The following is a 27,666-nucleotide window of genomic DNA, read 5'->3' on the forward strand; positions in this document are numbered from 1 at the left end:
TTCATGCAGTTTCCAAAACACCTTTATTTAACACCATGAAAAAAATATATATTTGAGGGCACAGAAGTGTTGAGCTCATTTTCTCTCACTGGGGAGTCTTGTGGTTTTGCCTTGCTTTCAGAACATTATATATTGGCTCTTGTATACTGTTTTTCATACTAATTATATAACCAGCAAAGGAAACCACTAATAAGCTACTTCTTATATGTCTTCCCAGAAATTATACATTGAAAATATTGTAAGGCTTCCCTGTGTCTCATTGCTTGTAGAAACCGTTCTCTGGAAATTACATGGCAGCGGCTAAGGAATTAAAAATTTCCATTTAATGAGACTGGTGCAGTTTGACCAGCCGCTTCTGTCCATTCCAGTGGATGGTAAAACCCAGCTGTCCTTTTATTTACATTCTTGCCTCAGCCAGTTTTATATGAATTTGCAAATTCATAATTTCCATGTATTCTCTGCTTGTTTCTGAACTTCCCTTTGAGATGTATGGTATGATTATTTCCTCTTTTCTTCCCATCTGACAGAGAGCACTACACTTGTCAAGGCTTGGATATTAATGAATAACACTTATGTGCCCCAACCTAAATTGGCCAAAGAACATAGAAATCAAGCAGGCAGCAAGTCTGTCTCACATGAATTTGATAAAGTGACAATAAACATCGTCAGATTTCGGAGAAGAATGTCTCATGAAGAAAAACAGAAAGTGACGCAGGAGAGATTATCATCTTATACACCAGCCTTGAAATAAATAAACAGGCCAGTGGGTAGCACACATTAGTAACCGTTTTTGAAAAGGAAAAACTGCAGCAATCATCTACAATCTTGTGCATCTGATAAACAGAAAATAAATATCCTAGGGATTATATTCCCTAACATAACTAATAAACTGAAACAGCGTCCTGGTCTATTTTCACAGAGAGAATTATATTTTAAAATAGGCCTCTTTGTGTAGGCATCTATATATTTCCTGTACCCAGTATATACATATATATATATATAGAGATATAGATATATAGATAGATTTGTCAATTTAATTAACTTTAAATGAGTAACTGTTCAACAGCAATCATACAACATTTAAACATTATATATAATGTTTAATAGCATATATATATATATATATATATATATATATATGCTATTAAATATAATAAGCATAATCCTTAATTAAAAAAATTACCAATAAGGCAATCTGCCTCGGTGCAAAACAATATTTAACCATGAGTATGCCACGGTATGTTTGTATGTTCAAGTAAATCAGATTTTTCTCACAGCCAGGCTATGTCTGAGTTGTCACAATTCACAGAGGATTGATTAGCAGCCTTTTCTTATCTCATCATATAGATCAAGGAGACATACTTTGATGTATGCTGTATACACTGAAGATATAGTCCACATGTACTGATTATTTAAATAATGTGACAACATCAAATATGCAGACTTTCACGAATCAAACATTTTTCACTGTGTTAGCGTGATTAGCTTTTCATTTGTGGCTAAGACATTTAGTAAACATTGACATTGCTGGCATTTGTTTTTTTGTGTGTCTAGACTCTTTTTATGGGCAAACATTCCCACAGACAAGTTCTCAGGTTACAGTTCTGATGGTGGTGCTGCTTTGATCAAGCCCCAACAAAATCAAAGTTTCTACCACAAACGGTCTCCTGCGTCCTATTTGAAATCCAGCAGAGTTCCTAACTCTAGGATACTTTTCATTCAAGTTAGCAAAACAAGTCTTCACTTCACCGAAGGGATTGCAGCTGGGCGCTGGGAGTTTCTCGATCCATGTGCACAGTGTCTGCATCAAGTACACGGCAGAGAGCAGTTTATCACAGAGTCTGGCAGCCTCTTTTTAACAGAGGTGTTCTGTGCAGAATTGGGTTTACTGCTAATGGAGGTGGTCTTAAAGGACACTTTGATGGAGCTACAGTTCCATTTGTACACGTTGAAAAGTTTGTAGCCACAACAACCCCTGGTAATCATAAAGAGTTTCTTCAACACTGCTTTCCGGAGCAGGATGTAGACCCAAGGGTCCAGAATCTGGTTCCAGGTGGCCATTCGAACAGCGAGGAGCATCCTTTCTGAGGTCTGTTTGTCCTTGTTTTGAGTGCTTCCGATTAAAACATTGACCTGAAAAAGAAAAGAGAATAAACAATCAAAAAAAAAAAAAAGAAAACTAGTGCTGATTTAATTTATGGAAGTTGAAATGTAAGTCAAAGATCTTTTACTACGCCAACAGATATGTATTATTTGAAACATAATTTGGCCAGAGAGAGATTAGAAAGCAACTCCTAGATTTTAAAGGTTATGGATGAGTCTAAAAGGAAATCAACCTAAGCGGAATATAAATCAGCTAGCTTGATGACGCAGAATCTCACAATGCCTGTCATCATTTTGTTAGTTGTAGAACTATAGAGCCCTATCTGATTGCAAGCTTTTATTTTAAAAAAATGTTTAAGTACAACATAGTATTAATTTTAGCTAGATCATACTTAGACAACCCACAACATGGAATAGCAGATCTTTGCTTTGGTAACAACCACCTCAATAAACATATCTTCAACAGTCCTAGAACAGACAGAAATGCACATGAAAAGGCAATAAACATATCCCAAAAACATATACACAACATATACATTAAAAGGTTTAATCTGTAATGCCTTGGCATGTATTCACCCCCTTGGTTATATTCTATAAAATGCTAAATGTATTATTCTGATAGATTTACAAAATATGATTGACAGAAATTCAATTTGAACATTGTTCAAATTCTAGAACCTTCCTGTTTAATGTAAAAGATGTTACAACAGAATCCCCTTCTCTTACATCATCAGCTCTGATGGTAGATCTGATTGTTTCAGCCCTAACTTCATATTAAAATAAAAGATCCAGAAAAATAGTACATTTGGTCACCAATTTTGGTCATCCATTTACACTGGAAATTACCAATTCATTTTACACTGGTGTGAACTGCACATAGCTTGTGGAACCTAAGGACTACAACTGACCGTTTACTGATGCATAGGAAAGACCTGAGTTGTCTATTGCTGCATTACATGATGCATTTTCTAAGTACGGGTGGGAAACTCTTATGCTGGTTAAAAACAAATCTTTCTAAAAGCCATTAGTGCACAAAGTACTTAGATGTGAACAAATCTTGGGTTAACACACATAGGTTAAGCCACAATTTGAGTATATCAGTCAATGAAAACAGTTGTATAATGTGGCCGCTCTGTGTGTTGTTTACTGAAGTCTGTAGAATATGAATATAACATTGCAATGCTTAAAAGCATGCAAAAGTAATTACACTAAGAGAGAGCTATTTTATAACAAGAATAAGAAATACATGAAAAGCAGTTGAACGATGTAAGTAGCATATCAAACCCAATATTGCAACTGTGAAGAAAATAAACACTTTAATTCAGTAATAGGTAATGGTTAATTTTTTTAGTTGTGTAAGTTGTATAATTATTATTTCAAAACTACAATAGCGTTTTTATTTCTTTAGTAAATTTAATTCCAGTTGAGAAAAATAAGTTGTATCTAACAAGACATGTGAAGCACAAAAGTTCACAGAACAGTTATATTCATATATATATATATATATCATACTGAGTCTTGGAACTATTATCAGCAGCTGGACCAGATCTGGCCAGATATTTAGTCATAATTACAGTTATGTACAGTTTTATTTATGAAAATAAAAGTAAATTGATCTACACTTTCAAAACAGGATGATGATCAAGATTCGCTGCTGCACAGAAATGGGCAAATAGATTTTTTCTTTGCCTCCCTACGTACGTACTGCAAAACTTAACTGAATGTAATTAACTCACGTAGTCTTTTCCAGCATTGAGTGCAGTAAATTGCCTGTTCACTTTTTCTGAATGTTCTCGATCTATATAAATTTTGATCCTTAATAAATATTTTATGTCTGCAGAAACCCACCTGAACATATGCCTGTAACAATGTATAGGAAGATATACATAATACTAATGTTATTGACGAAAAACTGTATGAGACTTCAATTCGCCTTTCAACTCTGCCCCATATAAACTAACGGAGATTTTATCTGAGGTTTGGCAGGAGGACAACCCTGATTTCTGCCTTTCCAAGCATCCAGAAGCAAACACATATTTCCAGCATTCGTTGTATTAGAGATTCCCGGAGGAGAGGGAGGTTATTGTGTCATACAAAAGAAAGTGTTGAGTGAAAGGGAAATTAAAAAGCTGGTTATGTGAAACAGAAATGTTCACCCCTCGCCATTGTGTCTGTATGTATTTCAACAATACACTTCTGCTCAATATTTGCTCTTCAATTATGAGTTTTCTACACCTACCAGGGACATTAGTTCAACACAGTGCAAGACAGCTGCACTATTAACAAGATGTGTTAGTAGGAAACTGAGGAAGCAAAAACCTTAGTTTGTTCCCTTTAAATATTTTTGTATCCTCCGCAAAAATATGTATTTCAATGTACTGGCCATTGCAGATAATTTCTACTTACTTGGTGGGTCAAGCACAATAAGGTACAAAAGGTCACCAGAAAATAAGTTAAACTTCCCTGTAGAGTGCCGAGAAATATTGATGTATATGCAGCACAGCACATTCCAGAGATAAGGATTTATTTTAGGATTTATATACTTACTAGAAAGGGACCCCAGCAGATGCAAGACACCACCATGATGGCCAGGAGCTGGCAGATCATCTCGAAGTGATGGGATGTTCCCTTCCTGTGTTTTTCATTCTTCATCTTGGAGCGGATGAGTGTGACACCTGTGACAGTGTTGCACAGGATTGAAATGAAAAGGGACAACAAGCCCAAGACAGAGAACAGCATGGGGAAAAAGACATCTAGCCAGTCACGCTTATCCTCCATTTTAAAGAAGCACCAGCTCTTGGACTCCTGCACTTCGTAGGGCCTGCTTGCCATTATTGGCAACAGGGCTATCAAGATTGCAAAGAGCCAAACTAGAGCCAGCATCTTCTTCATGTGTCTGGAGATTACTTTGGTGGAGTGGAAGATGGGTTTGGTGACCCCTATGCAGCGCTCTACCGCCATCACACAGCCGAGGAGCAACGGGCACAACCCAAAGAACACCATACAAGCTCCAAAAATCCTACAGAGTATTTTCTTGGGGTCGAACTTCTCCCACTCCTTGTGCAGGCAGTACACATAAAGCACTATTGATCCATTGATGAGATGCCCCAAAAAGTCTGTGATAACTAAGCCACTAGCGAAGAGCAGGAATGATGCTTTGGACTTCAGCTTGAAGCGTCTGTAGGCTTTGATCAGAATGACCAGGGCCAGAATGTTGGACAGGATTCCCACGGTCATGGAGATGATTGACACAATGACAGAGAGCTCTATTTTGTTGCAAGTTGTATTCACTGTGTTTAACACATTGTATCCCAGAGTGGCTGTAGTGTTGCTGGACATTGCTGTTCAAGTCTGTAACAAAACAGCATAATTTACATAAATGACAGGCAAAAAAAAAAAATAGCTTCAATACTAAATAGCTTTTACAGGAGCCTGATACTTATACTTCAATTTGTTCATTTTTTGTTTGTTTGTTTGTTTCTTTTCAGACACCCTTATCTAGAGCAGTATAGTTAATAGTTATACATCCACAGCTGAACATCAGAAGGGTACAAAACATAAGCTCAGTGTAAACAGAAAAAACTAATATCATGCACAGACCTAGAATGCTAAACAAATATGATATATATATATATATATATATATATATATACACTCACCTAAAGGATTATTAGGAACACCTGTTCAATTTCTCATTAATGCAATTATCTAACCAACCAATCACATGGCAGTTGCTTCAATGCATTTAGGGGTGTGGTCCTGGTCAAGACAATCTCCTGAACTCCAAACTGAATGTCTGAATGGGAAAGAAAGGTGATTTAAGCAATTTTGAGCATGGCATGGTTGTTGGTGCCAGACGGGCCGCTCTGAGTATTTCACAATCTGCTCAGTTACTGGGATTTTCACGCACAACCATTTCTAGGGTTTACAAAGAATGGTGTGAAAAGGGAAAAACATCCAGTATGCGGCAGTCCTGTGGGCGAAAATGCCTTGTTGATGCTAGAGGTCAGAGGAGAATGGGCCGACTGATTCAAGCTGATAGAAGAGCAACTTTGACTGAAATAACCACTCGTTACAACCGAGGTATGCAGCAAAGCATTTGTGAAGCCACAACACGTACAACCTTGAGGCGGATGGGCTACAACAGCAGAAGACCCCACCGGGTACCACTCATCTCCACTACAAATAGGAAAAAGAGGCTACAATTTGCACAAGCTCACCAAAATTGGACAGTTGAAGACTGGAAAAATGTTGCCTGGTCTGATGAGTCTCGATTTCTGTTGAGACATTCAGATGGTAGAGTCAGAATTTGGCGTAAACAGAATGAGAACATGGATCCATCATGCCTTGTTACCACTGTGCAGGCTTGTGGTGGTGGTGTAATGGTGTGGGGGATGTTTTCTTGGCACACTTTAGGCCCCTTAGTGCCAATTGGGCATCGTTTAAATGCCACGGCCTACCTGAGCATTGTTTCTGACCATGTCCATCCCTTTATGACCACCATGTACCCATCCTCTGATGGCTACTTCCAGCAGGATAATGCACCATATCACAAAGGTCGCATCATTTCAAATTGGTTTCTTGAACATGACAATGAGTTCACTGTACTAAACTGGCCCCCACAGTCACCAGATCTCAACCCAATAGAGCATCTTTGGGATGTGGTGGAACGGGAGCTTCGTGCCCTGGATGTGCATCCCACAAATCTCCATCAACTGCAAGATGCTATCCTATCAATATGGGCCAACATTTCTAAAGAATGCTTTCAGCACCTTGTTGAATCAATGCCATGTAGAATTAAGGCAGTTCTGAAGGCGAAAGGGGGTCAAACACAGTATTAGTATGGTGTTCCTAATAATCCTTTAGGTGAGTGTATATATATATATATATATATATCATATAACCATCCAACAATACAATAATTATTTTTAACTTTAAAAACACTGCCTGTGGGCGTATTGCCATTTAACACAACTGGTGCAAAGTCGTGGTGTTCACACACAAAATGCCATATCAGAGCCACCAGATTCTGACCTACATATTTGTCAAATGTGAATAATAAGCATTGAATTTAAGGGGTAAATCTTCTTGGGTGGCTTTTGTTCTGCTTATTACAGGATATTTGCCCACTGTTGTGTCCCTGGAACCATTTATTTGGGCCAGGCTAAATACAACTGTAACTTGTAAGAGGGGCTGCCCTTCTGTCATGTGCATAAAAATAAGTGCCCAAGGTGATAGTACTCCTTAAATCCAATGCTACTTATTACAATGTGTGATGTATATTGTTATATTTTAGATTTTTGCCGATGAAATCCTTGTTGGGCCAGGATAAATACATTATAATTGTAATGTGTGCAAATAAATGAGTTATCCAAATTTTACTTGAAAATGAATGCTAATTATTACATTTTCAAAAAGTGCACTTTGAATAAGAGCCCAGGAATAAGAAGCTGTGAGCTGAGACTTGCAGGCTGAAACTAAAACATTATACTTGCATGGGTCGCAGTATGAAATAAGACCTGTTGATTGTAAACGTACCTTGTGCAATGTTAGGCAAGTTAAATCTCTGAATTGTAGTCTGAAAAAAATGGGCTACCGCTTGGAATGAGCTTCCCCGACTGAAAACATTAGGAAGCTCATCCTGTCAGACAGAAAGCACCTGTCAGAGTGGGCTACCAGCTGTTTTGCAACACTATACTGTATTTTAACCCTTCAAACCCTAGGTAGCTCATCCTGTCATCTATGTGTAAATAGCAAATTAGTAACTATGAAACAACACAGTCAAAATCATTTTAACTGTACATCATTATTACCAGTAGATTTAGGGGCGTGTTCACTGCGCATGCGTACTTTCGATAAGATAAGTAGCTCAGTTTGTCCGGACAGCGGCACTGCGATCAGGAGATTTATTTACCCCTGTAACAACCTGTTTTTCCCTCCTCCGTGTCAAATGGTTTATTTTATTTAATTAACGTTTCTAAAAAATGTTTATGCTTTATGTATGTATTGTTGTTGTCTGTGTATCAATCTTTAAAGCACTCTGTGCTTACCCTGCCAAGGGCGCTATACAAAATAAAATTCACTGATTGATTGATGGATACCAGCTAAACCGCACTATTGTAATACATCCTCGGGCATTTCCAAGTCTAGTATTACTGAACTAAATTGCTCCAAAAACACAGAGGGGAAGTCAGAAACGTAATCAGCTCTGTTCTCCGCATGTCTCTTTTTAATCGCAAGAAAGGCTTGTATTTAATGTACTTTGAAGCGACATTGTATTGCTGATGCATCTTGCAGGGAAACTCCTGTACTGAGCAGCAACCGAGTCAGGACATCCAGCTGCATCCAAGCACAAGTATTTGCACTTTCAATTCTTTTCTAAATACAAAATACAATGTATACAAAGCTGTACGTCTAAAACAACCCATACAATCAATTGTGAATAGATGCATTGCTCTTTAAGTAGCATGCTTTTTTTTTTCTTTCTTAAGTTGTATTGTTTTAAAACATGAAAACTAAATCTGATATTGTTGGATGGTTATGTGATGGTGGTGGTTGTTTCTTTCATTTGACTATTCTCGTTCTTATTGGATTCGTATAATTCCACAACGATGTGTTTTAGTACACTATTAATGTTAGGATAATACACTGAATAAGTATGTGCAATTTACATTTGATATCTATTGACACATCTATGTAAAACATATGTAATCATTTCATGTATCCCTAACCACCTAAACGGTAACAGGACACAATCGCAAACTAGTCCATGTGAGGAACAAACAAACCACCACCAAGAAAACACCAGGTGCTTTTTTAAATTTCCCCTTTTTAAGAAACCGGACACTTTCAGAAAAATAGACTATGATTATACCACACATTAGAAATCAATTCACCAGAGTGCAAAACTATTTCATATGCATCTTAACTTCTAGTTTGCATGTATCCTTTTTTTCTTCTTCACTTTGATCATTCACTTGCGTGTAAGATTAGAAAAGTGACGCCATGTCTTTCATAGTTAAACTGCACTTTAGCAGCTAATATTATAATGTTTCGTTCATCTTTTAAACAGAACAAAATGCTCAGCAACTCAAACACAGATGTGTAATGACAGACGCGGTTAATAAGTTGGACAACTTTGCTATTCTTCTATAGGCGATGGTTGATCCGGTGTTTGGTGCTTATTTCGCTATTAGAAATATGAATGTATACATATATCTCGTTTCGTTCTGGTCCTTGCTTTCAGAAAGCGTCAGAAAGGAGGTGTAATTACCTGTGTGGATGACCTGCGGGCGCCTGAGATGTCGGTCCTCCCGGCTCGCATGCGTGAGACGCGCCTCCGCCGGTGAGTCTGGCGCGCCGAGTCTCCATCTGCGGCTCTTATATAGTGCCCGCGAGGCCGCCGCGTCACCGCACGAGGATGCGCGCGGGGAGGGGGTCTGCAGATTCACAGTCCCGCACTTGCGCACTGATCAGCCATAACATTATGACCACTGACAGGTGAAGCGAATAACACTGATCATCTCGTTATCATGGCACCTGTCAGTGGGTGGGATATATTAGGCAGCAAGTGAACATTTTGTCCTCAAAGTTGATGTGAAAAACCAGGAAAAATGGGCAGCGTAAGGATCTGAGCGACTTTGACAAGGGCCACATTGTGATGGCTAGACGACTGGGTCAGAGCATCTCCAGAACTGCAGCTCTTGTGGGGTGTTCCCGGTCAGCAGTGCTCAGTACCTATCAAAAGTGATCCACGGAAGGAAAAGCGGTGAACCGGCGACAGGGTCATGGGTGGCCAAGGCTCATTGATGCACGTGGGGAGCGAAGGCTGGCCCGTGTGGTCCGATCCAACAGACGAGCTACTGTAGCTCAAATTGCTGAAAAAGTTAATGTTGGTTCTGATAGAAAGGTGTCAGAACACACAGTGCGTCGCAGTTTGTTGCGTATGGGGCTGCGTAGCCGCAGACCTGTCGGGGTGCCCATGCTGACCCCTGTCCACTGCCGAAAGCGCCTACAATGGGCACGTGAGCATCAGAACTGGACCACGGAGCAATGGAGGAAGGTGGCCTGGTCTGATGAATCACGAGTTCAAGGTGTTGACTTGGCCTCCAAATTCCCCAGATCTCAATCCAATGGAGCATCTGTGGGATGTGCTGGACAAACAAGTCCGATCCATGGAGGCCCCACCTCGCAACTTACAGGACTTAAAGGATCTGCTGCTAACGTCTTGGTGCCAGATACCACAGCACACCTTCAGAGGTCTAGTGGAGTCCATGCCTCGACGGGTCAGGGCTGTTTTGGCGGCAAAAGGGGGACCTACACAATATTAGGCAGGTGGTCATAATGTTATGGCTGATCGGTGTATGTCCTGCATTATATTGGGTGCACTGGAGACATCTCTCCAATTAAATTAGAATACATTTCTGGAATTATCATTGCAAGGCTGAGTACTTCAAAGTGTCTACCAGTATGCATTGCTTTAGCATAATTCATTACAAAGCTAGCCTAGCCTGTTGCATTAGGAAAGCACCACTAAAATAGCTGACTGGAGGGCAGCCAGTGTAATTCCTTTGAAGATCTTGGTTACCAACTCCACTGACATGTCATGTGAATGTTTAGTTTCCAAAACAGGTTAAACGAACAGAGCCCGAATCACATTAAACATACTGCTGGTATGTTTAACTGGAGACGATCTGACAGCTTAATACCAGTGACTGCAGTTGCTGTTGTTTTTTGTTTTCATTTTTAGAAACCCCATTACACATTACCATTCCTTTTTATTACTGGACATGTTTTGAGAAAACTCCAATCCAAAAATCCACTTAAAGGTTGTATTTGATTCACTGTTTATGTGTTCTTTCTCACTTCTTGGCATGAATTGCATATTTTGACAACATGCATGCTAGTTTGCAGTGTGATTTATGTTCACAAATTTAATCAGTTAATTGCCTAATTTTTAGTAATAGTTCAGCTCAGTTCATTTATCAAACTGGACAACTTCAGTGCATGTTAAAGTGTATCACCTAGTTATTGTACTAGTAGTGTACCTCTCTCTGTATGTGTGATTTTTACAGCTCCTTCTCCTCGTCCTCTTCCTTTATGCAGCACCATTTCCCAAATTATCTCCAGCCAGGCTTCCAGGGATACTTAGCTTTACAGTGCCAGAGCCAGATTGTTGTTCGTCTGAAGCTGTGATAAACACATAAAGGGGCCTATAGTGAGTGTGAGATAAAATCAACAGGCAGACCAGGAAGAAAACAGAAAAAACAAAGTTAGTCATTAATAGTTGACATATCTGCAGTACTCCATTTCATTCTTTCCTAAGCCGTCTGACATATTGAATCTATTATTGCAAAATAGCTCGAAACAATCACAGTTCCAAATGACAAAATGAGCCACACTTACTCCCAAAAAGTAACACTTTCTGTTTTCTGAATATGCCACTTAACCCCGTTTTCACACGCTTGAGGTCGTGCAGCCGTAATAATCCATACATTTTTTTCTGTAAATGAATGCATTTATTTCTATATTTCACCAGCCACGGCCATTTAGTTTTCACAGGCTCTCTGCTGCTTTTCCATTACTCTATGTCACTACATAATTCATCCCAAGTGCAAGAGTAAAGTGCTGCAACAATGTGATTATAAACACGGCACTGACATTTTCTGCTGGTGGGGGCTGCAGTGGTTTGCTTTTGATGATTTTTTCTGACATTTTAAAATATGTATTTTCAAAACGAACATATTTACAGGATGTATGCTGACTCATTGTTGTATCAGATTGATATAAAGCCTCTCAAGAAGATTCAATGTATAAAATGTAATTATTGAGGTCAAAAACTATTATTTTCAGTGTTTTACAAATACTCACTTTTTTATTAACTTTGTGAAGCTCATATAAGTGGCTTGAATACATCTGCCTGATAAAATGCTTAACCAGAAAGTCAGTTTTAAAATTATAGTCCACTGAACATACTGTCTACCCAAATTCTGTAATGTTTTAGTAGAAAGAACATTTGCAGCAGGCAACAGAAGAGGAGATCTTTGAACGTGATGTGCATTGAAATTTCAAATTTGGGATTTATTCCTGTATGTGTTAAAATTATTAAAGATATTTAATCCTAAAACAAATCTCATGTAGGTCAAATAATTCTTGTGAGGTTTTTTTATGAGGCTTAGCTGGGAAATGCTGCTTCACTATAAATTATGATCCGAGTGTTCAGAAAGATAACAGTTGCAAATATAAACTTGAATTAACATCTATTTCACCTCTGCTAGAATTCATCGCAGGTTCACAGGGCAAATTAAATACATAAAAAAGCTCTACAATGTGCTGCCAAAACAATATTACGTCACATTTAAAATCTGTATAACATATGGACACAAATCCCACACAACCCAAGTAATCAGAGTCCCAGTAAAATTGAATTTCTGGACACCAATATGCGCTTTCAGACTTTAATTCTCAAGGTCTATCGACTTTGCAAAAACTTAAAATTAGTCTTCAAAAGAATATGGACAGCTCTTCTTTTACAGATGGCTGTGGATGATGTGAAAGAAAGGAGAGGGGTGTGTCTGCATCCCAGAGAGAACAGCCTGTCTTTCAAATGCCCCGATTAACTTGAGATCTGTAGTGCTGAAATGCACCTGTCAAATTCAGCATGTCAGTGAAAATCAGAGTTCCCACACACTGTTGAAGAACACACGTTAAACTATTTGTTTCTAGAATTGAATTAATTACTTTCAATGTAGTCCTTCTTAATATCAATAGAAAGCTTACACTGGAGCAAAACTACATGTTTCCCTTGAGAGGTTACAAAATCATCATTATTCTCCAGAATATGAGAGCTACTGGAAACACAGATTTAAAAGACGTTCCCTTTGCTTTTCTTATGGTCTTTTGTAATTAAAGCCCTATTGTCTTCTATTTAATATCTATCATCTCTGGAAATTAAATTTACATCACTATTTCATCTTTTACTCCCTGTATGCGTGAAGTGTTTTCTTTTCAATTGACTGAACATATACGATACATTTGATCCGCATCAGCGGTGTCACGTCTACACTGCCATTTGATCAGGATCAACTTTCAGTCGCCACAGGGGTCTTTGCATGCGCACTAGTATTTATTTCACAACCGAAGCATTTTAAATAAAAATACAAATATTTTCCTGACCTGGGGAGACTCCTAGGAAAATTAAAGTACTTAGTACAGAAGGAACATTACATAAAATGTTGCAAAAAAGGAAAAATTAATTACAAGGTAGAATTATTGCTTAAATTGTAACACAAATAATTAATTTCACAATATATTTAAAATAATGAAATGCTGAACGCAGTCTTTTCTTGTCTCTATGGGCCGTTGATAAACAACTAACTGCATATTTCTATATTAAACCACTTAGGTAAACCCAATTCTATTTGATTTCTAATTACAGATCATTATAAATTCGGTACTGGAATGAGACAGGGCTGCAATTTAATTAGTTTTAAAATTGTGATACCAAACTGTTAGTGAGCTGTGGGAAAAAAACAGAGCAAGCTCATGTAATCCTTATACCAATGGCTATCTGGCTATTTATTTAAGTGTTGATGTATTAGGTGTTAGTAACCTCTTATTTTGTTTACATATCACAGGTTTCTCTTGCCCTAAAACATTGTGGTTTTCAGTGTGGTCCTTGAAAACATCTGGGTTGAGGAGTTATTGTGTTCTGTTTTATTCTAAAAATGCATTAAATAATCAGACATTTACTTAAGTATGCCTGGACCATTGATACAAATGACAATATCTTCAAAGATTTGATACATTTACAAGGAACTTCCAATTAATTCCCTTATTAGCCCGAAGGTAATTGTTTTTCCTGTTCATGTTTAAAATATAATCACAGATAAACAAACATAATTTAACATTTATTCTTTCCAGGACAGAAAGGTTTCATGTATAATAAGGCTTTAGATAAGACAACAGAGGAACCATCAGCTATTACGGTAAAACAAATAAGCTTGTTAACTTGAACCTACTGGAAGAAAAAGAATCATACCTTTTTTTCAAAGTGTATTGATTGTGTTTGCTCTGCACATTGAAAAACACTCCAGAGATTCACATGATAATCTAAGGTATTTGAAAAAAGTGGAGTCTGAGTGGCCCATCTTGTGGACCAGACCATGCAACTGGTGTATGAACCATGCAAATATTTGCAGACTAGTAAATAATGTTAACTTTTGTGTGTAAGTTAATGCATCAGTTATTTGTTTGTGACCAATTTGCAACTAACGAGTCATAGATAGCCACCAAAGATTGCTTTTAAAGTAGCTATAGTCTCTACAAACAGGTGTATCCTTTATTATAGGTATATTAGGTATAGTTTGGAATTAATAAGTCACGTTTGGCACAGAATCTTGCCTTCTGCTCTGAGCTAACATAACATTTGAATTGTATATTGTCTATGTCAATGGGTGCTTGTGCAGAGTGACCAAGTACAGCTTTTGCACACACACACACACACACACACACACACACACACATACATAATGGTTTGAGATACACGTTGTTTCAGAGCAGAAATTAGATAAAGTGTCTGGAAATGGTTTCGTTTGAGAGGAATGACTCCACGGCTGTGAAACAACTAAAAAAATGTATGTAAGCAGGATTTGAGTTGTCCAGGGGCGTCTGTGATCTCAGTCGCAGAGACATGACAACTTTACGTGTCCACGCTGAAACAGTTGCCAGACAAGACGTGACTCTAGTGTGAGCGGAAGGCAGCATGAGCCCACGGACAGAGGACAGCTCTTGACAGACACCAGAGATACTGACTGTGATAAGGTTCCCAGTAATTCGGTCTTACAATTTGCGAGACACATTTGCAGGCTGTGCTTTAACAGCTCGAGCAGATAAAGGGAAAACTGAGTGATTCCACAGAAGGGGATGCTTAAAGGAACCCAGTAATTACTTTTACTCTGAGCTGTAAGTTCTCTGAGCAGAAGACTGTGTACCCAGGTAAAAAATAGTGTCCCTGTTGTATTTATTTGCTTTTCCATCTTTTAACACTGAGAATAAAAAGCTAAGCCATTGCATGTGCATTGTGCTCTAAATGATATGTTGCTGGGTCAGGTTTGTTTGTTACTGTGAGTATTTTGTTTTGTTCTTTGTTCCTGAGTATTTCAGAGCTGCAGGTGCAATGCATTTTTTCAGTCAAACTTTAAAGTTGACTGAACTAATTGTTCTTGCTATACATGATTAAACATTCAATATTTAATTATCTCCATGTTTACTAAAAACTGGTGCTAACGTTTTAATCTAAGGATTTATTAACAGCCAACACAAGCAGTATATGGCAAAAAGAAACACATTGATTTGAAAATTGACCACTACACCTGGAACCAAAAGCCCTTGACAGTTGTCCAGACTGTGTTTTGGTCATTTTTTTAATTGAGTAAGTGTCATCAGATTAAACTATATTGAGTAAGTGTCATCAGATTAAACTATATTGAGTAAGTGTCATCAGATTAAACTATATTGCCTTCTATTTTGGGTTACAAACAGTGGTATAGGCGTGTGGCATGTATGTACTTGCTTAGGTGGCATAGGATGTGTAATTAATTAATTTGCATCTTAGTTGTCCATCACTACTGATGAATGTTATGAAGCTCACACTGAGTGCACAGAATACCCGAGGACTCTTGAAGCATTTAACAGTTACCAGATGAGGACCAGACATCTCTTCTGTCCATTCCACTCAACACTAAATCCTCTGTTGCAGCCTGAATCCGGTGCATCCGGTGTAACATACAACTGTCACTGGGGTAGAGAGAGCAACACCCAGCCCTTTCAACTTCAACTGCAAGAGCACAGCTGTGGCTTGTTATCTGACTGTTTGAGTCCACCACAAAATAAACAGATTCAACCCAAAATGAGCATCAGTTAAGCAAAAGCAGGCCCTTAAAGGGGTTTGCAGCTTTTCTCAATTGCAAAGCATGCTCTCTGTGTTTGAATAACATCTATTACAATAATATGGTGTATAAGCAAATACAACTCTTGTCACTATACACATAAACTGCTCTCATAAGAAATTAAATCCAGATTGTAAATGGTAAAGTCGAGCACAAAATCGAAGTTTTAGAATTCCTGTGCAATGAAATTCTGAATGTGAGTTTTCTATTCAGGATTCATAGATGATGTTAAAGTCCTCAGGAAATTCACTGACAACTCTGCCAGACTGCATGAATAATGTCATAATGGCTTTAACATCCACACTTATTGACTCTCAGGTTAAATAAACAAATCAACATTTTTTTAAACAATAATTCAAAACCAGATTGTAGATTGTTGTTTAAGTCTATAAATTCCAAATACTAATTCTGTTGTTCATACAAGAGATCCGCATGCCATTTTTGAGCCAAAAAGCTATTTTCCCTAAACATGAATTCTGCTAATTGCTTTTGGACTTTTTGCTTCCCCCCCGTTGAAACACAGTCAGTGTCTTCTTATAAAGAATGAATAACAAACATAACAAGAGTGTCTTACCAAAATAACATATGTTCTGGGCCAGTTCCTGTACAATCATTATTCTGTGCATCATCACTCATTAAAATACTCAATATTCATATTTGACAGCAAGAAGTGACATAATGACATAATATTTCCCTACAAATTGTCACAGCTCTTTAAGTAATTGATTTGTTATTTTCATATTTAACATTCTTAGAGCTTTTACAAATATATAATACAAAGTTCAAGTCTATCTCTGCATTCACATTGTACATTTCCCATAATGCAATGTGCTTCACCGCCTCTAACCAGTGCCTCATACATTTTGTCAAGCTTCATGTGATGCTCTTTTTGTTCAGTCATACCAGGACTGTAGCACAGAATGAATTGCAACACCACATAAATCGTTTTGCCAAACAAATATTAAATACTGGCTATTAAATACACACCGAGCTGTTTATCTACAAAATGAAGCCATACATTTTATGCATCTCATAAAACCTCTCATGTTCTTATATTGATTAATTCGGTACCATCTGTGCTTGTGAACAGCAAAGCAGAAAAAGTCAACTTTTTTTCTCTTTACTAGTTAGGAAATCATCTCGAAACCTGAGCAGGACATCTGGTTTTAGTCAGCAGCTCTTCTGGACAGTTTGCTATACACGGTGTCCTATACTCACTTTCAGGATGTCTCTTCATGACTGTACCAAGTAGGAATACAGACTTCCACTTGTTTGATCGAAGTTTCTGAGGTTTCCTTTCATATTAGCTTTCAGGAATCTAGGCCAAAGCCAAGAGTCAATATCTAACTAAGGAGAAATCAAACAACAACTATCTTAGATTATATAACACTACAAACTCGGCAAGAGTTGAGAATTTGTATTGGAGCTAAACAGTACCACATGCTGCACACAAATTATAAATTAATGGATTACAGATTAATTCTGATGGGTCAGGAACTGCTCTGAATGTGTGACAAACTATCAAGCTCTTGGAAAGCATTCCTCCAGTGTTGTATTGAACTGGCTAAATGCGACTTAGCAACCAAACAGGAATGAGGTAATGGTTTGTAGGAAGTGGAGACCCAACAGTCTCCTGGAGTGGACAATCATATGTAAAATAATCCAACATAGGCAGTTTTATATTAAATAGACTGTTCATAAACGACAGGCCAGGGAAAAGTGATTCACTGGGAAAATGTTCACTAGGCACAGCTATGAAGAACTGTGGTAAGGTTGTAATTAAATGAGAGTTTGGATCTAGATTAGGTAGCATGTTTTTTGACTAGTGTGGTCAAGATTTAATTTGGTTAAGGTTCCCCTTATTTCAAAATATTGAAAAATGCCTGCTCAACACTTTTGGGAATATCAGAAAAATTTAGAATGATTTATTTTTGTTGGACAGTAACATGAGAAACTGCAACCCTAACCCTAGACTTGCCATTTGAAATGTAATAAACACAAAGTTATCTGTATTGCTAATTTAATTGGAACAGACACAATTATAACCTACATTTCTGTTAGATGCATTGTGTATTCAAGTTAAATACAGTGAGACTAAAATCAATTTCCATTTTAATATCTGTTATTATTAATATTTAATATTAAGACATGTCAATGTAGGGCAGTCATGAAAATGTTCAATAAAAACTAATCAAAGCAGGCAAAAAGCATTGCTATGCTGAAGTTCACATTGTGTTGGAAAAGGTTATCCATTTGCATTTTACTGTCATGAGATATAGCATCACTGTGGAACCTTGTTTGAAACTACACAAAGATGTCTGCTGCATGATTGAGGTTTATCTGTAATGAAAGTGATTGCAGGAATCTGATTTCAGAGTAGACATCGGGTGCTGAGTTATATCAGAGTGCAAAACAAACATATAATCTAAATACTAATAAGGAAATATAATGTATATTGTAATGGGTTTTTTTAAGGCATATTTGCATGAGGTACTCATTGAAAGAATCAGAGGAAATAAAGTAGCATGCTAAACTATTAGAAAATCAACTTGCTGATCTAGATTTGATATTTGAACACATTGACCACAATCACACCCCCAACTCTGCTCCAAGCTCACCCTATCATAAATACCACGTAATATGTTTATTCCACTTGCGTCAGTAACTCGCTCCCATAGCACCGCAAACCACACTACCCGTTGTTAAAACTACATCACTGCTTCTTCCATTTACTTCTATAGAGGGTTGTGTGAACTACTGAAACTCACATTTCCAGTGTCTTTTACTGTGATATTAATATTTATTGCTGCACTCACAAAATGAACATGAATTGACCCTGAAAAAATATTTTGTTAAATACTCTGATTTATGTGAGTGCCATTTATATATCTCACTTGTCAAAGCTGAAATCAGCTGAGCTTCTGGAATTCCATTTCTGTTTATGTTGCATTAAAAAACTATTTTAATTCAAATCCCAGTGTTGTTTGTATGACACTATGTACATTTCATTGCCCTCTTGAGAGTTTTGTTCTTTTGCTAATCATGCTTGCACACAGAAACAGAAAACAGAAAAACATTTATTTTCAGAATTTCCTAGCAAATGTTGTAATCATTTGAAATAAAAGAAAAAGAAAAAAGGCATTTGATTAACTGAAACAATAAAAAACTATTAACAAAATGCAGTTTTGTCACACACACACACACACACACACACACACACACACACAAATTGATTGGTTCCTGTACCAAATGTTCATACAAATTGGATATTTATGCTGGAATATCTATATAATAGTGGAGTTCTGCAAGAAAGCTGAGATTTTGTTTCAGCCTTAAACTGGAAAACCAAATAATCATATAATTTATGGTAGGTTGTTGAAGAATGTGAATTGTCATTATGGTAAGCAGGAAGAAGGGAGAAGGAATGGTAGTTTCAGAATTATAGTTTCAGAGTTGGTTATTTTGGCATTAACCTGTGAAAATAACTGTAGGCCCATGATAGGCTGAAATATGACTGCAGAATTGTCAATGGCTTTGTGCTGCAGGGATTTCACACAGTTTATCCAGCTGTTCAAAGTGTTGCAGACTGTAAAGCTTTTGTTGTTCAGACAGAGAAGCTGCCTGGCAGAAAACCGCATTTGCCACACAGTTTTCCTGTGAGTTTTTCCAGCTGCAGATATCCTTGTCAGATCCCAGGCATGCCTTGCAGGGGTGTGTCACTGTTATATAAGCTGTTCTGCAGCAGCACTGCAGAGCTGTCACCTACGGTGCTATTGTCAATCTAATTGGCATCTTGCTTGTTAACTGCAGTTCCAGGGTGTGTCAGCCCGAGCTGGGTATTACTGACTCTGTGTGCAATTTCCAGTTTTAATTTGTGTTTTTTTCTTGATGGGAATCACAGAATTGGCTAACGATATTCAAGGTGAAGGGAACCAGTCAGTGGAATGATTTTATTAATAGAAAGTTGTTGTTTTTGGCACAGCAAAGTGCTCAAGCTAATGTCAACCCAAAGAAACAAATGGTTCCAGTATGTCAGATTTCCCAGTGAACCAGGGATAGCAAGAAAAAACACAGCCAGAATTCTGCTCTGGACCCTAGATCACTTCTTTTTAGTCTGTGTGTTTTTTTAGATTCAAGCATTTACTTTTTGTTATGTTTGTTTAGCGGGATACAAAATCAGGTTGAACATTTTAAAGAGGAACGCTACTTTGAATTCTGGCCATGAACTGTACTTAATTGTTCTGTAAGATATAGTGGCTGTTCCTGCTCATCTCTCTGAGCTGTGCTGGTCACAGACACGCTCCATCGGGATGAGATCAGCACTGAGCGGTCCGAGAAACAGTTTCAGTGGTTTTCCCTGAGCCACTGTTTTACACTGCCGGCGCTGTGGCATGGCTGGGTTCGTGTTGTTGTTGGTAGACACATGGGCGCTCACCGTTAAATTCCATCAGTGCTGTATTTGTGTCCAAAATAAGACTTTAAGTACATACTAAAGTCCGCAATCCACATATTATTTGTTAATATTGACATAGACAGTTAATAGCAGTTACACGGAGACTAGAAATGCACATGAATAAGTCATGCTCGGAATTTGTTCTGAGTGGCAATTAATAGATTGAGAGCAGGATGCACTTTGTACAGTCAATGGAGTCATTCTACACTATTAGAGAGTAAAGACTGTTAAGGCTTTGAGTAGATAAGTAAAAAACATTACTATTGGATCATCAACTTTCCATGTATTGTGACGTGTATTCCTAGTGCTGGATTGACATTGATTTTAAATAAATCTCTGCCTGATCAAGGCAGAGACAGGTCTTTTGACAGGTCCAAAGACAGGTCTTTTGTAACTCACCTATAATTTTGTTAATAGGGAGTGTCATGCATGAATTTCGGCCCCCCACACCTGATCTAAAAATAAAGCTTGATCCATGCGAAGTGAAGACATCTGAACACAATGTGCCAGGCATGAGCCCAGCTTCATTTACTGTAAGAGCTTTCTATGCAGAACCAAAAAAAGATGGAAAAAAAGAACCCTAGTGTATGTACTTTCTGCCAGATGTGGCCGATTCAAGACAAGAATGTGTGTACTGTCCCTCCCCATCACCTCCCCCTACTCCCCCACTGTCTTGTTTGCAGTGATATGTGTTAGACTTGGACATAACCATAGAAATATATTGGGAATTCAAAACAGATGCATTTCTTAATTTCAGGATTTACCTCTGCACTGTCCCAAAGCAGAAAACTAGCTAAAGATTTATTATAGCCGTCTCTTTCCTATCAGAGGAACACATAAAACAGCTAATAAGACCAGTTTGTACTAGAGAGGACTGAGAAGGGGAATAGGATTATGCAATTCTTTAAAAATGTTATATATATATATATATATATATATATATATATATATATATATATATATATATATATATATTATTGTTAGTGATGGATCTGTGTCTTCAGCATTTTGATTAATTGGGTGTCAAGTCTAGCAAGCAAAACTTCAATTGTTTCCATCAGTGTATGTATATATCGAAGGACAGAAAGGTTGTAAACAGCTCTTTCATATTCTTTGGTCATATTAAACCTTAGGGCATGTGCTCCAGTCAATCCAAAGAACTCCACTTTTCCTTAAAAAGCAATGCATATAGAATTGAGGTTGACTCAATTCTATATGCATTAAATTAGTCATCTTTTAGCTTGCCATAAATATTTCCCAAATAACTTGAAATTAGTTCTTTCATATCTCATCATCATGACTATGAGAAGATTTTATAATAACTTAGTTTTAAACTGATCAGATTTTGTTTCCAACCCTTTTGAATCACATTATATTGTTTGATGACTATTTTTACAGCCTTTGAATCTTAGTGTTGAGCGCTCTTCTGTAATAACTAATAAGGACTCATTTTACCTCCATAACTATGAATGGCTGATGCATAGCAAAGGAACACTTTAAACTTCTGTTACATTTATTCCCTTAACTATTATTTTACATTTGCTTGGTATGCCAAATCATTGCATTCAATGTGTATATCACTATAACTTCGTACAAAGAACGAGACAGAACAATATAACAGATAATACTAACCAGATTAAGTGCCAACAGAACATGTTTGTTAAAAGGATTAGATGTTAATGGAAGTAATATTAAAAACAATGAGGGAAACATTCCAATTTCCATCACAAGCAACGTCTCTCTCACGTCTCCTTAAATTGAGAACATTCTCTACATAACTCTTCCATTGTGAAACACTATCGTAGTTGACAAGCTAATTAACTATCCCAGGTATCTTTATTCCGTATAAATCAACGGACAAAGCTACTGCACCACTGTGGAGTCTCCAGTAAGTTATTTGAATTAAAGATATGTAGGAAGGAATGGTAAGAGATTGCATAGGTTTTCCTAGGTGATACTGTTACTCTGTCTGGTGTCCCTACATTATATACAATTAAATTAAATATAAAAGTGTTTGATCTGGGAAAAAGCATAAAGGAATTAAACACTGTTCTGACAAAACGCTCTCCACTAACTCCGCCAAAAAACATCACCATGCCATACATGTTGTCAGTCCAAGGCTGCTATGTAAAGAACAACCGATATCACAAGAAGCGACAAGCAGTTCTCAAGATAAAGCCAGAGATGTAACTTTGATAATGAATGTTCATATGTGCTGCACAAACTTGTGCCAAAAATGTACCTGTAGCTATGGATACCTTGCCCCATTGTGGCGACTGAGTTGTGCACACTTCAGACCAACACCTTCTACAATAGACACACCTGCAGCCTGATGAGGCCCTAACACTTCATTATTGCCTTCACTGAAGGTTATTCAGCTAAACAAGCCAGCGGCTGCTGTTTTGCCATTGCAGTTTCCTCTCGCAGTGCTTTTTCTCACCTAAACAAATATGTTTAAAGAAGCTTCTGAATCTAATTAGGTCATCTGGGAGGAAGCATGTAACCCCAAAATCAATAACTGAGATTAATGCCAATAATACTGTCCTGAAGTACAATTAGAGAGTCTGATCATAAATAATGTGCTTTTTTGGCATCATTTCCACACCTGGTAGGTCCCCTTATTCATAAGCCAGCCTGACCTCAATTATTCAAGAGAAGGTGAACCACTGCAAATTTTATGATGCACAAAAAAGCTCCCGTACACGATAACCTGAAGAAAATAATCCCTAGTGGGTAAGTGATACAGACGTGCGAAAATAAAAAGGCATTTCCTGTAATCATTCCATTCTGAGAGGAAGTGGGGAGATAGGTGTGAAAGATTATAGTTTAAGACCCACGGCTTTTGAAATGCCCAAAAGCTGAGCCAATCACCTTTGAATTTATATATACACTCACCTAAAGGATTATTAGGAACACCATACTAATACTTTGTTTGACCCCCTTTCGCCTTCAGAACTGCCTTCATTCTACGTGGCATTGATTCAACAAGGTGCTGAAAGCATTCTTTAGAAATGTTGGCCCATATTGATAGGATAGCATCTTGCAGTTGATGGAGATTTGTGGGATGCACATCCAGGGCACGAAGCTCCCGTTCCACCACATCCCAAAGATGCTCTATTGGGTTGAGATCTGGTGACTGTGGGGGCCAGTTTAGTACAGTGAACTCATTGTCATGTTCAAGAAACCAATTTGAAATGATTCGACCTTTGTGACATGGTGCATTATCCTGCTGGAAGTAGCCATCAGAGGATGGGTACATGGTGGTCATAAAGGGATGGACATGGTCAGAAACAATGCTCAGGTAGGCCGTGGCATTTAAACGATGCCCAATTGGCACTAAGGGGCCTAAAGTGTGCCAAGAAAACATCCCCCACACCATTACACCACCACCACCAGCCTGCACAGTAGTAACAAGGCATGATGGATCCATGTTCTCATTCTGTTTACGCCAAATTCTGACTCTACCATCTGAATGTCTCAACAGAAATCGAGACTCATCAGACCAGGCAACATTTTTCCAGTCTTCAACTGTCCAATTTTGGTGAGCTTGTGCAAATTGTAGCCTCTTTTTCCTATTTGTAGTGGAGATGAGTGGTACCCGGTGGGGTCTTCTGCTGTTGTAGCCCATCCGCCTCAAAGTTGTACGTGTTGTGGCTTCACAAATGCTTTGCTGCATACCTCGGTTGTAACGAGTGGTTATTTCAGTCAAAGTTGCTCTTCTATCAGCTTGAATCAGTCGGCCCATTCTCCTCTGACCTCTAGCATCAACAAGGCATTTTCGCCCACAGGACTGCCGCATACTGGATGTTTTTCCCTTTTCACACCATTCTTTGTAAACCCTAGAAATGGTTGTGCATGAAAATCCCAGTAACTGAGCAGATTGTGAAATACTCAGACCGGCCCGTCTGGCACCAACAACCATGCCATGCTCAAAATTGCTTAAATCACCTTTCTTTCCCATTCAGACATTCAGTTTGGAGTTCAGGAGATTGTCTTGACCAGGACCACACCCCTAAATGCATTGAAGCAACTGCCATGTGATTGGTTGGTTAGATAATTGCATTAATGAGAAATTGAACAGGTGTTCCTAATAATCCTTTAGGTGAGTGTATATATATATATATAATGACAGTGATTTTTAACTAGAAATTTGTTCTGATAGCTTGATTGATCAGCTCATTTAAACAGGTAATAAATCCCATTATACAGGAGAAGATTCAAAATCACTACTGATGGTGTCTCTGTAGCAGGTCATATCAGCTGACCCAGTGTGGAAGTAACAGAGGAAAAATAACAGACTCTTTCTAAATGTATCAAATAAAACATTTAAAACATTTACAGAAACAAAAACAGTTATTTTCTTACAAGAACTTACTAATTGTCATGTTCCTTGGAATCATTCAACTTTATTGTAAAATAAAAAAATAAAACATGCTTATGGGTTTTGTTAACAACAAACAGATGTAAGGAACAGTATTTCTTTGTTACTTTTTAAAGTGATATTGATAATGATTTCCCATTCGTTCCTTAAACCTTTTTGGATTTCATAATTACTGGCATAAGAGGATCCCAATCGCCCGCATGTAAAGCTGTATTAATGGTCAGTCGGAGCCTAATTGGAGAAAGCACAGTCCACAAAGCCATCTGCTGCTCAAGATAGTTACAGGACTGGAGTTTTGAACTTGATTCTGAAAGCACTCCCCTTCTGAACTCATTCCAAATGGAATAATTTTCTCCACATGCGCCCATAGCACTACTGCAGTTTTTTTAGTAGATTACATTACTGCACCCCAGTGTTCAAAGACTAATACAAGGGGCCAAGGTTTGTTATTGTTATTTGTCTAATCATCTGTACTGCCACTTGTAGTGCCACGAATGAGTATCAGATAAAATCAATGATGCTGTGTGATAGAACCTCCTGGCTCACATTCTACAAGAGCTGTAACTACTCATTGATGTCTTAACATTTTGGACAACAGGGTATGATCAGCATTTTTGCAGTTTTGTGGTGAGTGTCTGTATGTCTACCAGCAGTGGAATATATGATATGGACTTAGTTGCACCAAAAGAGGAACATTAAGAACATCGAGACAACAAATTGCATCTGCCACTGCAAGTACATTGTGCACTAGATACTCGAGAATGTTTTATTTAATACTTATTATTACACCTGGTGTTTCTATATCATTTTTTCCTCACAAATCAACGTGAAGAACATTACATTTCTTTACAGCGAAGGAGGCGAAATGCAGCAACAAGCAACTTCATGTCCTGGCTGTAAACAGACCCCACAAAAGACGCTTCAGCCTCAATTTCCTTGCAGAATAGCTAGTGAACAAATACACCCATGATAGAGCGGGGAAAAGTGATGCCGTCTCCGGGGTTTGGATCCAATTAGCTTTGGCAAAATGTTTTCCTCATAAAACATGTTGTCATGTTCACATGCCCCCCAGAGCCTCAATTTGATGCGGCCGAGTACGGACTAATGTAGCGGCGGCCTCGCTGTTCGAAAAGGTTGTCGGATCAGCCACTTCCATTCACCAGAGAATCTGTATTGTGCTACAGCTTCATTACAATACCGTCTCTCTGGGCACAGACAGTATGCTATAGTGGACTCAGAAACAGGGGGGAGGCAGCATTTCAACATGTTGAAAAAAGAAAACCAAACCTATTCTCTCCCTATTGATTACCCCTGCCAATTTTGAAAGACAATGCCTGAATTTCAGCTCCCAGCATCCAAGAACTAACTTCATAGTTCTCTAAAATGTAGTAATGTAATCAGCATAGACAAAATAATAACAGTTGCCCAGGGTCACATTAATCCTGGATTTGTTTAATTTCCCTGGGCAATTCAGTATGAGAAGCTACTCAAGTCTGTAATATAGGAAAGTATAGATGGAAGAATTCTTTCCACTCTCTTTTGGTCCCCTGTTAATATTAAGGTATACAAAATATATGATACTCGGTAGAACTGAGAGGTATGTAATTAAATAATAATAATAATAATAATAATAATAATAATAATAATAATAATAATGTAATACTGTGCCCTGAGGGTGTTGCCATTTTATAAATTGAAAAAATAAACACTCACAAGAGCAAAAATATAAAGTATACTATCCTATACATCTGTAAAGTCTGCTATTTTTCCAGTCTTTAAATGACAGATATTACACCTATACTTAACTCCCACATCTGTGCATTTGTCAATGTTATTACCTATTAATAAACCATTAACCTTTACATAAGATACAGAGATAACAATCAGATCATGTTATTGTAAAACTGCATGTCAACACTATCCCTTTGTTGTGGAAGTTGCCAAATATGAAGTAAAACTGTGACTTTTCAGTTCAGCCTTCTTGAACACGTTCCCAGAGAGTCTCCCTCATTCATTCGTCTTCTGAGAAGCTGCACCTGACTAACGCCAAACAAAACAGCCACAGAGAACATTTCATTGCTTAAAGTAGGATATTTCCAATTCCCTACTTGCATTACAATGATAAGAAAGCACTTTTTCCGATATACGTTTGGTGGACATGTCAAATCAGGTATCATATATCTGCACAGCTAATTACAAATATATTCTGGTGATGGTTTATGCGATCCCTGCAAGAAAATGAGAGAATTTAGCAGTACATATTTGAAAATAAAGCACTGATTTATACCAAGGACAGAGGACAATATTTTCTCTTTGACGTTTTCCTTCTCTGATATCTTTTAGTTTTAAAACACCCCCACCCTCCATCCCTTCTATAAGGATGGCTTGCCACGTGCTCCCAAGACCGGACTATGTATCTGGGGAGATGGATAATTCTCTTACGCAAATGCACTGGAATGCTGTGCTTCAGTGCATTCAGTACATCTGACTCAGTTGTCAGTTAGTGTTCCTAAAACATGATAAAACTGGTTTTGTTTTGGCTTCTGATCCCAAATAAAATATTTTTTTCCTTCTGTAATATACAGTGTGTTGGGACACTTGCCATAAAAGGTGTATTATCATGAAAAATGTTTTCCATTCTTACAAAGCTCCTCTAACATCCTGAAAGATGAAAAATAGATCAATGATACACAGGGTAACTTACAAATAACACTAATGGAGCTCTTTAGTGCAATTCCTCAGCGCAATGATTTACTGTAATCTGAATTTCAGCATCGTTA

General features: G+C 37.8%; 1 protein-coding gene across 1 annotated transcript; it reads right to left on the bottom strand.

The window, feature by feature from the left end:
* On the bottom strand, positions 1-9,465 carry ptgfr (prostaglandin F receptor (FP)). Its single transcript, XM_066692364.1, has 3 exons — positions 9,377-9,465; positions 4,651-5,454; positions 1-2,133 (listed from the first exon to the last, which is right to left on the bottom strand). Exons 2-3 carry the CDS (start codon positions 5,440-5,442, stop codon positions 1,807-1,809), a joined length of 1,119 nt encoding a protein of 372 aa, XP_066548461.1. The 5' UTR covers positions 5,443-5,454; positions 9,377-9,465; the 3' UTR covers positions 1-1,806.
* Positions 9,466-27,666: the final 18,201 nt, after the last annotated feature.

The sequence above is a fragment of the Amia ocellicauda genome, chromosome 19 (assembly GCF_036373705.1).
Source record: "Amia ocellicauda isolate fAmiCal2 chromosome 19, fAmiCal2.hap1, whole genome shotgun sequence".
NCBI classification, from domain to species: domain Eukaryota; kingdom Metazoa; phylum Chordata; class Actinopteri; order Amiiformes; family Amiidae; genus Amia; species Amia ocellicauda.

Excerpts from the sequence above, each read along its gene's own strand:
- ptgfr (XM_066692364.1), bottom strand. The coding sequence starts at position 5,442 with ATGTCCAGCAACACTACAGCCACTCTGGGATACAATGTGTTAAACACA. Across the intron at positions 2,134-4,650 it reads TCTGCTGGGGTCCCTTTCTA|GTCAATGTTTTAATCGGAAG; the intron begins GTAAGTATATAA and ends TTTCTTTTTCAG.